Raw genomic sequence first — 16,652 nt, forward strand, 5'->3', positions numbered from 1 at the left:
TTTTTATGAAAAGATAAATGGAACTAAATCGTTATAAATGTATATACATTCATTTGGGAAACAACTCTTTGATTTGTTTGATTTGAAAGAAAATTACTATATTAGTTTTATTTTTCCTAACTTTTCCTTTATGCAAATATGTTAAATTATAAAAAAAAAAAATCAATAAAACTTTAATTTCATTTAGATATAAAATCATATCAATATTAATTAAGAAGGATATATTATCATAAGATTTACTATATATAAATATTTGAACTTTAATATACATACTAATTTTATCTCTTACTCAAGTGTATAAATACAAATTTTATTTAGTAATGTTGCATAAAACAAAAAAAAAAAAACAGTTCATTAGTGATTGGTAAAGAAGAGTTGAAGCAATATAATAAGATGGGTAAAAGTGAAATAGTGTCAAGAACGAGTGTGGTGGTGACAATAATATTATTATTGTTTGTTGTTGAAGGTACTAAAGTAATAATAGAATGCAATCCTAAAGATTGTCAAAAGATATGTGAGAAGGCTTACGCGGAAAACTCACCAAATCTTATTGCAAGTCAACTCTTTTTGGTAATATTTGAATAATTTTAAATTAAAAACAATTAATTAATATGAGAGATATTTGGTAAGTAGTTTCTAAAAATTTTGGATTGAGACGGCTAATATAATATACATACATATTTAGTATATTATTCAAATTATTTTTTGATGGACTATGTAGTTGGAGAAAAATCGTCGAATATTCAATTATTGTAATGTCCAATGCGTATCATTCATATTGCTAATATTATAACACTTTTTAGATTTTTTTCTGAAAAGTCGATGGAATTTGTCGGGGAGTTAATTGTTTTTTAAAGAATTTACAAGATCGATTACTTATTAGAAATTTATTATATTCTATTTTTTTCATGTCATGCTATGTGATTATGCTTCGCCGATTTTTATCATTATAATATATTCCGAATACTATTAAAAAAACAAAACAAAAAAATGTGTATAAATCTATTAGTTTATGTAATCTGCATATTGACCCGGATATTGATTCACAAATTATTTAATATTTACACTATTTAAATTTTAAATTTTAAATCAATCAAAATAAACTTGTACCATAATTAATAATGAAATATATAATATATATTTTATTCAATTTTTATGAAAAGATAAATGGAACTAAATCGTTATAAATGTATATACATTCATTTGGGAAACAACTCTTTGATTTGTTTGATTTGAAAGAAAATTACTATATTAGTTTTATTTTTCCTAACTTTTCCTTTATGCAAATATGTTAAATTATAAAAAAAAAAAATCAATAAAATTTTAATTTCATTTAGATATAAAATCATATCAATATTAATTAAGAAGGATATATTATCATAAGATTTACTATATATAAATATTTGAACTTTAATATACATACTAATTTTATCTCTTACTCAAGTGTATAAATACAAATTTTATTTAGCAATGTTGTATAATACAAAAAAAACAGTTCATTAGTGATTGGTAAAGAAGAGTTGAAGCAATATAATAAGATGGGTAAAAGTGAAATAGTATCAAGAACGAGTGTGGTGGTGACAATAATATTATTATTGTTTGTTGTTGACGGTACTAAAGTAATAATAGAATGCAATCCTAAAGATTGTCAAAAGATATGTGAGAAGGCTTACGCGGGAAAACTTACCAAATCTTATTGTAAGTCAACTCTTTTTGGTAATATTTGTATTTGTGAGCATACATTTGCAACAACAACTATAGTAGCCTACCACTAATTTGTGTAACATTTTTCTCATTTTCTTATTAAGCAATAAAAATATCTCTATGATTTCTCTCTATATATAGAAATATATCTTAAATCTTAATTTAAATATTTATTTGGATTTTAGTTTTATAAATTATATACAGATAAAAGAAATGATTTCTTGAAATTAATATTTTAGATTGATTTATGTATGTGATGGTGGAAATCTTGAGTTGAATTAGGATGCCATAAAAACTTTGAGGCGAATATGCTCTATTTGAAAACCCCTTATTATCAGTTAGGAAACACCCAAGATTCGGAGTTCAATCATTTGAGTTTGGCCAAAATAAAATTTTAATTTTTAAACTTTTTTTAATTATTGGGATATTGATATAAAATTAAATAATATTATGCAATCTATTTTAATTATATATATATATATATATTAACAAATTTAATAATATTTATTCGTTAAACCTCAGTTTCACTCTAACACTAACTTCAATTCCAAACAAATTTAATATTATTATGTAAGTGTATAGCCTCGAAAGTTTTAGTGAAATCTTTAAAACAGTTTCATTCAATTCATTATTGTCTTACACAATCATATAAATTATTTTGATGTAAAAAAAATGTGAATAATAAAATAATATTAAAGCAAAATAAAATATGAGAGACCTAGAATGTATTATTATCGACAATCTCAAACAAAACAAAAATAAATTAATCTGTGACATGCTAACAAAATCGAGAGTTACTTCAATTCGTTAGTCAATAGTAACTCATATAATTTTTTTAAAACAACTTAGTGTCTTACATTAAAAACTCTCCTAAGGAAAAAATCTATATGAGTTCACGAATTAAAGCAAATTTAACATTTGCTCTAATTTTAAAGGAAAATGACATACAAGCAAAATGAATACATCACAAAACAAGCTTACAAACAAACAAAACTTTAAGTGAACTATCACGCTTTAAACTTTGACATTTTTGTGATTTTTTCAAAGTTGATGGACCAATTTTGACACAGCTCACAATTTTCCGGATATGTGAGTATTCTCCTCCAAGTGTGAATGGGCATGACCAACAATAAAGATTTCCCAAAAAAATTATTCATTGTGATAAGTCAATCTATGATCGGACGAGCTAAGAGCCATATGTATAATGGTATGTCTAGAAATATACGTTGTAGACCTAATATCATTAGAAAATTATTTTTTACTGGAATTATCTCAGTTGATTATATAGAATCAAAAGATAATATTGCAGATCCGCTAGCCAAATGGTTAAACAAAGAGTTTTTGTTAAAGTCCTCATAAGTAATGAGACTTAAGTCTACAATAAGTTGATACAAAGGGAAACCCAACATATGATAATTAGATATCCCAAAAACTATGTTCAATGGGACAACCTAATTGTACTAAACTTGATAGGTTATTGTGGGTGTAAAATCCTACAATAAAAATAGTATTTCAAAAAAGGATAAGCGCGTGGGAATTTAATGATTCTTTGTGAACAAAGAGATCATTTATATAAGAGAGAAGTAGGTCGCTTCAAAATAATTACACGATTCAATTCTAGACCCTCTCACTGAACTAGCGAGTGTTCAAGGACAAAACGAACACAATCATGAGTACTAGCATGTATCAAGAAAAATTATATGTGAAAGTGTGTAATCGTTTACACAAATGACAAAATATTTTAAGAACATTGAATCTACTAATCAGCTAGTAAAAGTTATATATTTTCATAAGAAAATATTCAAATGGTCATAAATATATATTCTATATAAGATTCAGCTGTTAAATCTTTCACCGGGTTAATCTTTCAATTTTTATTAATGTGCAGGTTTGTTGAAATTAAACTAATTCCATTAATTAAATGAAAATGAGTTTAAATTCAACAGAGGCAACGTCCAAGATAGAAAGATCGAGATTGTTAGACCTGGTGTTATACGTTTTGCTACTAATTTTATAGCACTTCGAATTTTGAATGATCATGACAAACTTGGAATATTTGGTTGTATCTCAGGATTATTCAAAAATATATTTGAAGATGACAAAGGGTATAGGAGTGAAACAAATTGTATTGGATTACTGGTTTTAGACGAATGTTGTGATTGGTGTGAAGTTGATGGCTCCATTGAAGCGTATATTGAGAATTTGTAGCGTTGATGATAATTCTGCAATAGGATTGTTATGAGGGCATGCGTAGGAACGTAAAACAACGAAGGATATATTTTTGAACAAAAAAGCCTTTACAAACCTTATATTGATATCATCAAGACTTGGGGGAAATGTATGTTTTGTCAACATATTCACATGCTAGCATACCAATTGAATTTCATCTTTTAATATTATCAAGACACTTATTGCAAGAAGCAAATATTTATTCAAGTTATACTTGATTTTGTAACCCTACAAAAGAGGATATGCAAGATAGATGGGAAACTATTATTTCATGAAGTTGAACACTTTAAAGATTGTAGACTACCATCTTTTGCACATTAAATGATATTTGATATGTCGAAATCCCTAAGTCCAGCTACTTAAAAATTTTGTATGTAATTCATAACTTTGGTATAAATATAAAAATCGTTTATATTTTATGTTTATCTATTATAGATAATTGGATAATATCATTTTTAACAGATGCATGGTGGAAGTTATTTGAAAGAAATAAAAGTTCGTAATTAGATTTCTCAATAAACAACTTCTTCATCAAGTTGTGAGCATTATTGGAGCACCTTTGATTGGGTTCATTCAAAAAAATAGAAATAGACTAAAGAATTAAAGATTTAATGAGTTGGTTTATATTCATTATAATTTGCGTTTGCGAAATATGTATGAATGCATTGTCAAAAACTTAATGACTTAATGAATATCTTATGTTATTATTAAACAATACTTTAAATTGTAGGTGCAAACGTGCAGGACAAACATATGAACTTTGTTGATAAGACCGAATTTTGGATCATTAACCAGAAGAAGATATTGGTATAAATGAATTGGAGACAACACTAGAGGAAGCACCCATTGTGCTGAAGAACAAGATGAAAATATGAGAGTAAATTTGCTTCTAACTACATGTTTGTAATATTTTTTATATTGTGAATTTGTGATATTGATATGTTTTTTCAATATAAATATTATCTCGCTAATATTATAAATATTGTGTAAAGATGATATTTCGGTGACTCTTGTTGTTGGAACGGATTGGGAGAATGAAGATTGGCTAACACAATCATTGTTATGAGAAGAATCATATGATTTGAATATTAAATATTGTGGTTGCTAGCTTTAATGTTTGGATTGAAATATTTGATGTAGTTGTTATTTACTAATGTTATTCACTTATTATAAGTATATTTAATGTGATTGTTATTTTGATTTTACAGAATTATAGATATATTTTGTGTGATATTAATTTAATTTACAAATTATTGAGTTTAATTAACATGTATTTGATTATTTTGCATATGCCTAATTAATTATATATAAAATGTACTAATATATTTAAATTTAATTTTTTTTAAATAAAATAAAATTCGGTTCAACTAGTGGTTCAACCGGTTGGACTGATCGGGCCGAAGTTCGCAAAAAACTAGGTTGATGACTAGAATGGTTTTCAGAACAATGCTAATTACCCCTATCAGAGTGACCCGATGGAAGGAGTCGACTTATGATACCCAAAAGTCACGGGTTTGGTTCCCACCAAAATCGTTTTGAATGGAAGTAGAGGGTCATGGACCCATGGTTGTGGGGTATCATTAGTGGTGAGTATTAGATGGAATAATTCAAAATTTAATCTGATCTGAATCTGAAATACTAATATGGATTGAATTGAGATCGAATCGAATTGAGTTTGGTTTAGATTACATATTAGATAAATTTAGTTTGGATTTAATACGGATCAAACAAAACGGATTGATTTTACTCGCTTGTCCCATGTGTAATGTTAGTTCTTCCTAATTTAAAAAAAAAACTAATATTCACTAATTAATTAAGAAGATAATTAAGTAAAGATTAATTCAAACTAATTAGCCACTAACTGCATTTAACATTAAATGGAATAAACTTGCAATGATAGACTAAAGTCTTGTCTTTATTCAATAAATCAAAAATAATCCAAAACCTTCTAATATTGTATCCCTTTAAATAATAGTCCATGACACCTATTGGAATTTCTCAGTCTCTAAACAAATACATTAATCTTAAAAGGCTTAGTCATCCAATGGATTGAGCTCATGACATGGATTACCTTTGTATTTTCTTTTGAAACTGTAAAACTATTTTATTAATTATGTTATGGCGATGGTCATCAAACATCAGAAGAAATTCTCAATTAAATTTATGTTTGGAAAATTACACACCTCTATAACAAAAATGAAAAAAAAAACATCAAATGAGATGTCCACTATATATTATAGTTGCTTTTAAGTTTTCAACACTAGACATTCTTTGTCCATTGCAACAGCTAATTCTCAATTATAGGTATATAACCTTGATTGAATTATGTACATAATCACAACAAACAAAAATTAACGATGAGTAACCGAGAATTAGATCATTCCAACACAACCAATTGTGATAAAAGTGCAACTCAAATTACAAGTTGTCGGTAATCAACAAATGTTGTTACATACACAATGAATGCCCTTTGTTCAAAGGACATGATTTATGCAAGCAAAAAAAAAAAAAGAAGAAGTCCATGTTTGTAACCCACCATTGCAGTTGGAAAAAGAAAACCAAAAAAAAAATTGAAAAAAGGAAATTGAAAGGAAAAAATAGCAATTTTTCCCCTTCAAGAGGAGAATCTCCTCCATTCGTGCACACTACAAATCATCTGTTTGTTTTTGTTTTTCTCATGGAATAACTATGGAAATTGAATGGGTTCGGGTTGTAAGGCTTTCTGAACCAAACCGGTTTGCTCCTTCACATGGACCTGGTAGAAACCAGTTGCGGATGCTGCAGAAGGTGGACGCCCCACATATTTAATATCGTCGTAACCACCTCTGTTCAGTGCTTTCATCGCTGTGTATAGGCGCGGAGCAATATAGCTGTACGCTCCCATGTTCATGTGCTCTTCCTGGCACCACACGACCTCAGCATCTGAAATTAAAACATCATCCATTTTTTTACTTTCATCATTCACAAACTTCTTATTATCACTTCCCAAAAACAGACTATTTCTCATCATACACGCAAAAATACAACTTATAACTGAATCTAAATAACAATTATCAAATGAACAAACAATTTTCTCATTTTTCAAACATAAAAAGGAAATCAACATTGAATGAAAGTTTTGGTTGAGAATTATGAGTCTACATACTTGGGTACCGCTTCAGTTCACGTTGGATTAGATCGTACGGAAAGGGGCAAAGTTGTTCCACCCTACAAATTGCCACATCCTTGGCACTTTGTTTTTTCCTTTCATCATCAAGCTCATAATAAACCTGCAATATTGAAAAAGCAATTATCCTTGAAAGTTCCTAGTCTATGATCTAATCCAACAATGAAATAAAATTGTCCATGTATAGTATATGTTGTTGTTAACTGTTAAGGAATGTAAACACATGTGTATCTGATGTACCTTTCCAGAACAGAGAACTAAACGTCTAATACCCTCCTCAAGATCTGAGTGGTCATTCTGGTCCTTTATGAGACGCTTGAATCTGGTACCCTGTTTATCAAACCCAGGATGGCCTTGGACATCATCAAATTCAGAGAGGTTTGATTTGCATTCTTTATGTCGAAGCAAGTTCTTAGGGGCCATCGCAATGAGGGGTTTGCGAAATTCCCTATGTATCTGGGGAGATGGTGAAGATATAATGCAATTGAAATGATAAGTATTCACTACACTACAAAAATAATATTTAAACAACAAACTTTGGCAAATCACACAACAGTGTATCATTTTTTGACTCACTTGACGACGCAAGACATGGAAATAATTTGCCGGAGTGGTGACATTCACAACTTGCCAATTGCATTCCTGAATCTGCTTCCGTAGGGTTGAATCCATCTCGGGTATAACAAAAGGATTGTCATCGCTCATCTGAAATAAAAAATAATGGAAGATGAATTGGAGCAGAAATCATAAAAGAAAAATGAAATATATAATATATAGTACAGTAAGAAAGCTAATGTAGAGAGAGAGAAAAAAGAGACCATAGAGTCAGTACATGACCTCATGAATACTTCTCCAGGAAACTAATACTAAGAAGATATAATGGTGTCTTAACCCAGAAGAATTGAGTTATACCTGAAGGTAACGTTCCAACCTTGCACTTGAATGTTCAGGTCCCTGGCCATCATAACCATGGGGTAAAAGGACCACAAGTCCAGTTTGACGAAGCCACTTTGCCTCTCCACTGCTCAAAAACTGATCAAAGATAACTTGAGCTCCATTTGCAAAATCACCGAATTGGGCTTCCCATAGTACAAGAGCATTCGGATTTTCCATGGAGTAACCCAATTCAAAACCAAGCACACCAAACTCAGAAAGAGAACTGGACACAAACAAACAAACAAAATATTTAGTGGAAAAAGAAGGAAACAATTGAGGTGCAATGTCACATGTGATGATATTTTTGTCAGTATAATGTCAAATTCATAAAAGCACAATTTAAAATGGCAAAAGCACTGCTTCTTAAACGAAGTCTACATTGAAAAAGATAAAACCTTTCAAATGCATGAGTAGCATATCCCTACTTTAGCTGAAAAACCAGGTGTACATGACAAAAGTAGACTTGACAATTAGACAACCTAAGCTATGCAGTCTTTAAATCATTCATTGATAAGTATGAATACTATGGTAGACTATTATGATCTTGTTGACCATATTTCAAAGGCAGCATGATCAATTGGATACGCACATGGGCACATTTTAACTATTTCCATTTATGATTGTGATTATGAAAGTGAGACTTCTATTGAGTATGATCAGTTGGGTGTGGAGCCGTCTCCTATTGACATTCTGTTTACGCCAAACCATGAGCTCATTTTCGATTCGTAGTTTGATGACAACTTAGTGTTGTCCACCAGCTTGGGGATAAAATGTCATTCTGCCTTATTCCTTCAAGTTTCATATGTGATGCATGATCCTTGGTTCGTGTTAGCAATGGAAGATGTCGGATATTCTTGTGTTTTGGAAGCTGCTACAAGGTTTCTATCAATGTCGTATACAACAATGGAAAACGGATTAGCTACTTCACTCCAAGACTCTTGTCGCCAATTCCCTCCAACTAACCCTACTTGTACTAGCTAGTTATTCTGCCATTTAAAAAAATACTATTTTTACCCTTGCAACAAGGAGAAACTAGCAAGCCATCCTTAGTATGTGTCAGTGCTCAAATGCTTTAAGAATCAGTACATTCAATAATTTACCCAGAGAAATGAGTAACAAAATTTACCGGTAAGGAAGTCCTAGAGAGAAGGATTCTTCTATATAGAGTGATGTCTACCAAATCTCAACTATCGAGTGTAACCTTACATTAGTTTCTCTTTTATCTGCCACAATGTAATGAAACAATGTTTTAAGTATCTCTCCTTACCAAATGAAATATGATGGCCACAATGAGTTCCAGAATGTATTATGTTGGTGGTGAAAAGCATACATGATGAAAAAGGGAAAAAACAAGCAATGGAACATGAAAAATACTTCCTGTGGGACTTTCTTTTTGTTTAAGTACTAGCACATGGTCAAACAAAGTACACAAACAGGTTTGACATCAAGTTTGTTCTGAAGACAAGAACAGTATGACTGGTTATCGCTCAACCCAATAATCCATAACAATCTTTTCCCAGCACCTTCTACCGCCTTACCAGTTCATTACTCAATGAGTATGATATTTTGTTTTGAAAGATTAAACAAGGCCACCTCAGTTATAAAATAAATAAAAATTGTGATTTGTATATGCAAGAAGAAATAAGTTTGTCATAGATTGCAAAATATAAGACGGGAACTAACCTGTTGCTTACAGTAAACAACTCCTCATTTTGGTTCATTGTAACATGATCTAGAGGACAATACTGCTCCCCTGTTTCCTGATCATGAAGTACTGAATGTCGGTGACTGAATGTACCTCTCTCAACATCCTGACCACTCAGACGTACATGATTTCCTTCAATAAGCAAGGTCGCAAAAGCAAGCGCTTCTGCAAGTGCCCAGTCAATGCCTTCTCCAGTTTCTATCATCTGAGCACGGTCTTTAAAAATTTTATTAATGGCCCTGTGAGGCTTAAAGGTTTCAGGAAGAGCCGTGATTGCTTTCCCAACAGTCTTCAAAATCTCTGGCTTCACCCTGTAGGACAAAATAAACCTTGTGAACATGATTGAGTAAACGGACCCAATTAAAAGAAAATAGCTAACACAATAATCAGTTACCCTGTGTTTCGGACACGAGACAGCTGTTCTGGAGACTTGAATCCAGTCCAATAAGCTGAAAGCCAGTCCCTCCTCTTTGGGACATAATCTTTGCTTGCCAAAAACTCCTCATTAAGGATTGTAGTGACCTTGTTATGTATCTTATCAATATCTTCTTTTGTCAATTCACCAGATTCAAGAAGCTTCTTTTCATAAATTTCAAGTGTTGACGGATGGTTCCTAATGATCTGTAACCAATCATTCATTCAACACAAGCAATATTAGTAATTTTCATTTAGAATATCTAATTTCCAGAATATATAAATACATAAACAAAGATATAATAATTTAAAACCTGAAGAGAAACCCAAAACAGAATCTACATTTGCACCCTAAGCATTGAAAAGTTTTCAGAGACTAACCTTGTACATCTTGGGTTGTGTGAAAGATGGCTCATCAATCTCATTGTGTCCAAATCGACGATAACAAACTATATCCACAACTACATCAGAATGGAAAGTCTGGCGCCACTCAGCTGCTAGTTCACAGGCATGAACAACTGCCTCAAGATCATCACCATTGACGTGAAATATGGGAGCACTCAAAGCTTTGGCAACATCAGTACAGTATTGAGAAGATCTTCCAGACTTTGGATCAGTAGTGAAAGCAACTTGGTTGTTTACCACAATATGTATTGTCCCACCAGTTGTGTAATTAGGAAGAGCACTAAGATGCAATGTCTCGTAAACTACACCTTGTCCAGCAAAACTACCATCACCATGGATTAAGATACCCATATTCTTAGTCCGGTCCAAATCGTTGGAATAATATTGTTTAGCTCGGGTTTTCCCAACCACAAGAGGATCTACGGCTTCCAAGTGACTTGGATTAGCGACTAGAGACAAATGAATTCTCTTCCCACTCCTTGTTGGCCGATCATAAGAGGTACCCAAGTGGTACTTGACATCACCAGTTCCTGTGTAAAGCCCAACTTCATCCACAGGCCTTGTACCTCCACTAAACTCGCTAAAGATTTGTCTCAATGGCTTGCGAACCACATTACCCAAAACATTTAATCGTCCTCTATGAGACATCCCAATGACAATACTCTCAACCCCAAGATCAGCTGCCCTATCAAACATTTCCTTCATACCTGGGATTAAAGTCTCACCTCCTTCAAGGCCAAATCTTTTTGCAGCAGTCCATTTGGTGGCCAAGAAGTTCTCGAACTGAGTACTCCATACTAGCCTATCAAGCATGACATCGCGCCGTTCCCTATTGTACCGTGTCGGCATAGGAGTCTCAATCTTCTCCCTCAACCAATTACATTGGTCACGATCAGCTATGTGCATGTATTCATATCCAATACTGCCACAATAAGCCTGCTCAAGTCTGGTCAATATTGCTCTAAGAGTTTGCACAGGACGGTTTTCAGACAAAAATCCAGACATCCTCCACACTCCAAGAAAGAACTCTCTGTCAATATCCGCTTCCGTGAATCCATAAAGTGCCGGATCTAAATCATCAGGTATCTCCCTTTCTTCCAACCCCAATGGATCCAACTTAGCTTTCATATGACCATTAACCTGGTAAGCCCTAACCAGTAACAACAATCTCATACTCTCTTGAATAGTTTGTCCAGAAATTCCAGGCGATGTGGAAGCCTGACCAACAAAGTTCCTAAAGAAGTTATCCCATGACTCGTCAACACTGTTCGGGTCTTCCTCCCAAGCCCTCTGCAATTCCTCAAGGTACACGCTGCTTGTCCCATCTAAAAAACTATCAGTCAACCTAGAGAGCGGCACGGGACGAGGAACTGGAGCAGCTTGTGCCTTTGGTCTGAAAATACTGGAATGAAAATACCGATTCTGTGCAGGAATGATCCTCGCCCTAGCAGAATAAGATCCAGACTGTGCTAATGTTCTCTTAATAGCAAGCTTCGCTACATTAGACCCAGCTCTAAACCACGTCATTCTGATTCAACTCAAGACAATCACAAAACAGAATTTAGCTGAAAACGTATACCGTTTAAGTTCAATCTCGGCTCATGTGCATCCTATCTCTTTCCACACAATCTGACAGTCAAAATGAATAATAGTTTATGAGAGAGAAGTAGATATGAACGGAATTAGGACTGATTGACTTGCACAAACATGTATAATATATATATATAAGTTAACGATTGATCAAATCTGAGAGAAATGAAGTGAATAATGATTGATCATACCAGAGTGAAGGATGAATAACGAAGAACCCTAGAGCCTCCTCCAAGCGTAGCCGAAACGCATAGAATAGATGAAGGAGAAGATAAACGGAGCATATAGCGGTCAAAGCCGCTTTATATATCAATCAATCAATGTATGCCTTCCTCAGTCTCACGCCGTTGAACGTGGAAGAGTGAAAGGAATGTCAATTACCTATTTTATCCCTTCTTTTTATTTTATTCTTGTCTGAATTAAGGGAAGAAATGTTTTCATTTATTTATCTTTACCAAAATAAAATAACATTTCTACAATTTATATAAGAATAAATTATTGTCAGAATAATGTCTTATTCAGATTGCAGTATTTTAAGTTACACAATTGAATTATTCGTGAGTTTATACTAACAATAAGAAGAAGAACAAGAATAAATAACTTATTATAAAAGATGTTTGAATCAGTTTTCATACCTATTGAATCTCTTTAAAGGCTAGTCTAAAACTATTTATTTTAAATCATGAATATTTGAAAGTTTGGGACAGATTGCATTATTTGGATTGAATTATTTAAATGAGAAATGATTAAGAGGGAGAATTTGAGGGAGGGAATGATATGCCGCAATTTGATTAGTGAACAAAATAACACATCATTTTCTCCCTCATCATCTCTCTCAAATTCCCTTTCTCTATCACTCATCTTATTTAAATAATGATTAGTTGATGATTTTGAGGGTGATAATTATTTTTAGTAAAAAGATTTAAAAAATATTGATATATATAAATAAAATAAAAAATAATAATTTAAAATAAAGAATATTTTAATATTTAAATTAATGAAATAAATGATTTAATTGATAATAATTAATTAAAAAAATTAATTTTATGTAAATAAAAAAAATTAAAAAAACAATGCTTCCATCTCAATTAACTTAGCTCACCAAATCTGACACACATATTATATATATAACTTTCTCGTTATTAAAAATCCAAATATTAAATTATTGTTAATTTATAAATTTATAAAATTAAAAATTTATTTGAAATTATAAGAATGTATTATATTATTATTTATATATATAATTAAATAAAATTTAATTTAAAATAATAATAAATAAATAATATTTTATATTAATATTATAAAATTAATTACATTAATTTATTATTTAAATAAAAAAATATATATATTAATTTTTAGTAGAAGTCTACTTTATTTATATGATTATAAAATAAGAGTAATTTAAATTGGTAAGATTTAAATAATTTGTTATATCCAATGACATATTAGTATGAAATAAATTTCAAATGTTTTCATCCATTTTTTATATTTTAAATTTTTTACATACTTTTATATTAAAATGAGAAATAATATATACAGTATCTAGTTTTATACAACACTAATGATAAAATATTTTTCTCTCTTTATTTTTTTCAAGATAAAATATTTTTCTCTCTTTATTTTTTTCAAGATATATATTTTGAGTCTACCTTCATACACAGTTGTCAATTGTGCTGTATATATCATTTATCGTATATATATATATATATAATTAAATAAATAAAGTAGGTGTTAAATGAATGTACTGTATATATTATTTTTCTATTAAAATAAAGATAAAAATAAAAAAAATATCAATATTATTGGTATATTAAAAATATCTTATTATAAAATAATAATTTTTTATATACCAAAAAAAATATACAATATAATATGGATATCATAAAAATATGAGATTTTTAAAATTAAATTTTGTATTTCATAACAATCCAACAACATTTGATATATTTATTCTTTTATTTATAATTTTTAAAATTAAATCAAAATATAATTATATTATAATATTATTAGTGTTTTGAATTTTAGGTATAAAAGAAAAAAAAATTAGCAGACCCTAATTTAGTGAATATTGAAAAATACAAATGCTTAAAATTTTGTCATATAAATCCTTCTATAATTAACATAAAGAATAAATTTAAAAAGTGTATAGACTATTTTAATAATGTTAAATTTTGGTTGTACAAATTTAATTATAGTTTACAACCAATTCTAGAACTTGATTTAATTATACATACAATTCACATCACTCTATTTGAAATAACAAAATATGTAACTATTTGAAAGAACAAAATGTGTAACAAGTTAAAGTATTTTGATCATTAACTTAGCAGGCAATCAAAATTAATTAACATAAAAGAAGAAAAAAATATCATGTTGTTATTCAATCACCCTAACAATAAGCAACAATCTCATAACAAACAAATGATCAAAAATCAATTCCTAGACCAAACAAAATAGTAAAATGCATCATTTGTGCTCAATCTCTTCCAACAAATAAGCACATATGATTGGAAAACACTTGGATAAAAAGAACATTGTACTTGACAGTACTAAGGGGGAAACAATTGACATTTGAAATTAAGAAAGCTTAAATAAACACAATTCTCCAAATTGTAAGAAAAAAATTGTTCATCAGCAAGACATCAAAAACTTCCTCATAAGAGAATTAAGTCTTACATGGGATCCCATTGTAGTAAAATGAATCCCAATCACTCATCAATGAGATCAGTAAAAGAAGCCCAAAACCTTACCACCAACATTCTTCCTCCTAGCCTCTTCATGGTCCATAATTCCAGCTGAGGTGGTCAAGACAATGTACCCAAACTGCAAATATAGGTCACAAGCAAAAACACTACGGGTCAGCTAACAATCTTTTGGTTAGGTTATTTGCAAAAGGAAAAACATTCAAAAGGCAAATTTTAATATATAATGCACCTGTCTAGAAGGCAACAATCTAGCTGTCCATCCCTCAATCTCCTTCACACCCACATCAAATCGAGGACTGATGACACCACATTTGTTCAGCCTTCCATTAAGTTCAACAACAATCTTTCCAGACCTGTGATCATCAACATACTCAAATTCTCCAATGTATCCTGGTGTGAAACATACAATAAGAATCAGCATATGATTTAACAAAAAAACTTTCTGAAGTAACAAATCAAATTAAGCACAATACCATGCTTCTGCATCACGATAAGAAACTTGATGATCACTTTTGATGAAGGTCTAATCATGACCTGACGCTTCCCTCGTTTCTCAGCATTATACATACTCTTGAGAGCATCATTGAGCACACTAACTCTCACCATCTTTGTTGTTAGTACTACTGCAAAGAAATAAGCCTTAAAGGTTTAAGTCATTCATGTAATCAGCGACTCAAGTAAACACCAACATAAACATGAAGCTCCTAACTTCAGACACATAGGAATATTCCAATCTCAAAACAATACATTTCCTTTGCCAATTAGAAGCAGGGAATCAAACCCAATGCATCTATTTCTTTCATTGTTCAGATTCATTCAAATATCATCTACGGAAATAGAAATCAAATGTAAACCCAGACGTCAGTGTGCAAGTAAAGAGATCTTTCTCACAATCAGTCAACTAGAGAATAGAGAATGGGTTATCAAAGCGATAAGACAGTAGATAAAGAGATCAGATTCAAACACAAACACAAAGATAACGAATCCATCACAGTTGATACAAAAACAATGAGACGAACATTGGACGAATCGAATCGAATCAATCACAGTTGATAGAAAGGTTGAAGATTGAGGTTGATGGCTTACCGTGCGAGAATGAACAACGAATGTGCCGCCGAGTCCCTGTTGCCGCTCTAGCGCTAGGTTTCTCGGTGGCTGATCTAGTAATGTAGTAAAAGCTCCAAGTTTTATATCTCAGGCTGGCGGCACGTGTTAGTTTATTTTAGGTGCCCTAGATCTTTTATTTGGGCCTTCTAAACTATCTACGGCCCAAATAAACAGACTCCCGTATTATCCTCGACAATCATATATATTTAATTATGACTTTTTAGAAAAACATATTAACTATAATTTTTTGACTGATTTATTTTCGTATATATAATTAAACACATCTAGATGAATAAAATAATAATATTGATTAAATAGTTTTAAAAAATATATCTATCATAATAATTATACACGTATTTTCTCTTTCAGTTCATATATGCATATAAGTTGCCAACCAATTTCAATGCCAAAGTAACTTAGTAGAAAACTACATGCCTTCCAAATTCAAAAGCTTACTAGATAGGAAAAAAAAATGGGATTGGACCACAATTATCAATGTTAACACAGATTGTGTTAATATATCTGTAAAATATTATAAATTATTATTATATTATATAATTATATTAGTTTTTTTTATAAATTTACTATGATATCTATTCCATTATATAATTATATTAGTTTTTTTTTTATAAATTTTATGTAATGTCTATATATTAAACATAATTATTTTTCGTTTTTTAGCATCTAAAAT

At 30.6% G+C, this 16,652-nt stretch overlaps 2 protein-coding genes across 3 annotated transcripts; both read right to left on the bottom strand.

Moving 5' to 3' along the window:
* Positions 1-6,313: 6,313 nt before the first annotated feature.
* Positions 6,314-12,480, bottom strand: LOC124931034 (2-oxoglutarate dehydrogenase, mitochondrial). The gene is made up of 9 exons (XM_047471423.1): positions 12,341-12,480; positions 10,536-12,188; positions 10,135-10,361; positions 9,719-10,051; positions 8,012-8,258; positions 7,676-7,804; positions 7,340-7,555; positions 7,079-7,202; positions 6,314-6,855 (listed from the first exon to the last, which is right to left on the bottom strand). The coding sequence occupies exons 2-9, from the start codon at positions 12,084-12,086 to the stop codon at positions 6,620-6,622; spliced, it is 3,063 nt and encodes a 1,020-aa protein (XP_047327379.1). The 5' UTR covers positions 12,087-12,188; positions 12,341-12,480; the 3' UTR covers positions 6,314-6,619.
* A 2,173-nt stretch (positions 12,481-14,653) lies between these two features.
* Positions 14,654-16,094, bottom strand: LOC124931017 (40S ribosomal protein S15a-1). Of its 2 annotated transcripts, none has more exons than XM_047471400.1 (4): positions 15,941-16,094; positions 15,328-15,477; positions 15,084-15,244; positions 14,654-14,972 (listed from the first exon to the last, which is right to left on the bottom strand). In XM_047471400.1, exons 2-4 carry the CDS (start codon positions 15,458-15,460, stop codon positions 14,874-14,876), a joined length of 393 nt encoding a protein of 130 aa, XP_047327356.1. In that variant the 5' UTR covers positions 15,461-15,477; positions 15,941-16,094; the 3' UTR covers positions 14,654-14,873. The 2 variants fall into 2 exon arrangements, with proteins under 2 accessions (XP_047327356.1, XP_047327357.1); XM_047471401.1 differs by having other exon boundaries at positions 15,328-15,474; positions 15,941-16,042.
* Between the last annotated feature and the right edge of the window lie 558 nt (positions 16,095-16,652).

This window comes from Impatiens glandulifera, chromosome 3 (genome assembly GCF_907164915.1).
Source record: "Impatiens glandulifera chromosome 3, dImpGla2.1, whole genome shotgun sequence".
Classification (NCBI taxonomy): Eukaryota; Viridiplantae; Streptophyta; class Magnoliopsida; order Ericales; family Balsaminaceae; genus Impatiens; species Impatiens glandulifera.

Excerpts from the sequence above, each read along its gene's own strand:
- LOC124931034 (XM_047471423.1), bottom strand. The coding sequence starts at position 12,086 with ATGACGTGGTTTAGAGCTGGGTCTAATGTAGCGAAGCTTGCTATTAAG. Across the intron at positions 10,362-10,535 it reads CACAACCCAAGATGTACAAG|ATCATTAGGAACCATCCGTC; the intron begins GTTAGTCTCTGA and ends GATTGGTTACAG. Across the intron at positions 6,856-7,078 it reads TGAACTGAAGCGGTACCCAA|ATGCTGAGGTCGTGTGGTGC; the intron begins GTATGTAGACTC and ends TTTTAATTTCAG.
- LOC124931017 (XM_047471400.1), bottom strand. The coding sequence starts at position 15,460 with ATGGTGAGAGTTAGTGTGCTCAATGATGCTCTCAAGAGTATGTATAAT. Across the intron at positions 15,245-15,327 it reads TATCGTGATGCAGAAGCATG|GATACATTGGAGAATTTGAG; the intron begins GTATTGTGCTTA and ends GTTTCACACCAG. Across the intron at positions 14,973-15,083 it reads GATTGTTGCCTTCTAGACAG|TTTGGGTACATTGTCTTGAC; the intron begins GTGCATTATATA and ends CTATATTTGCAG.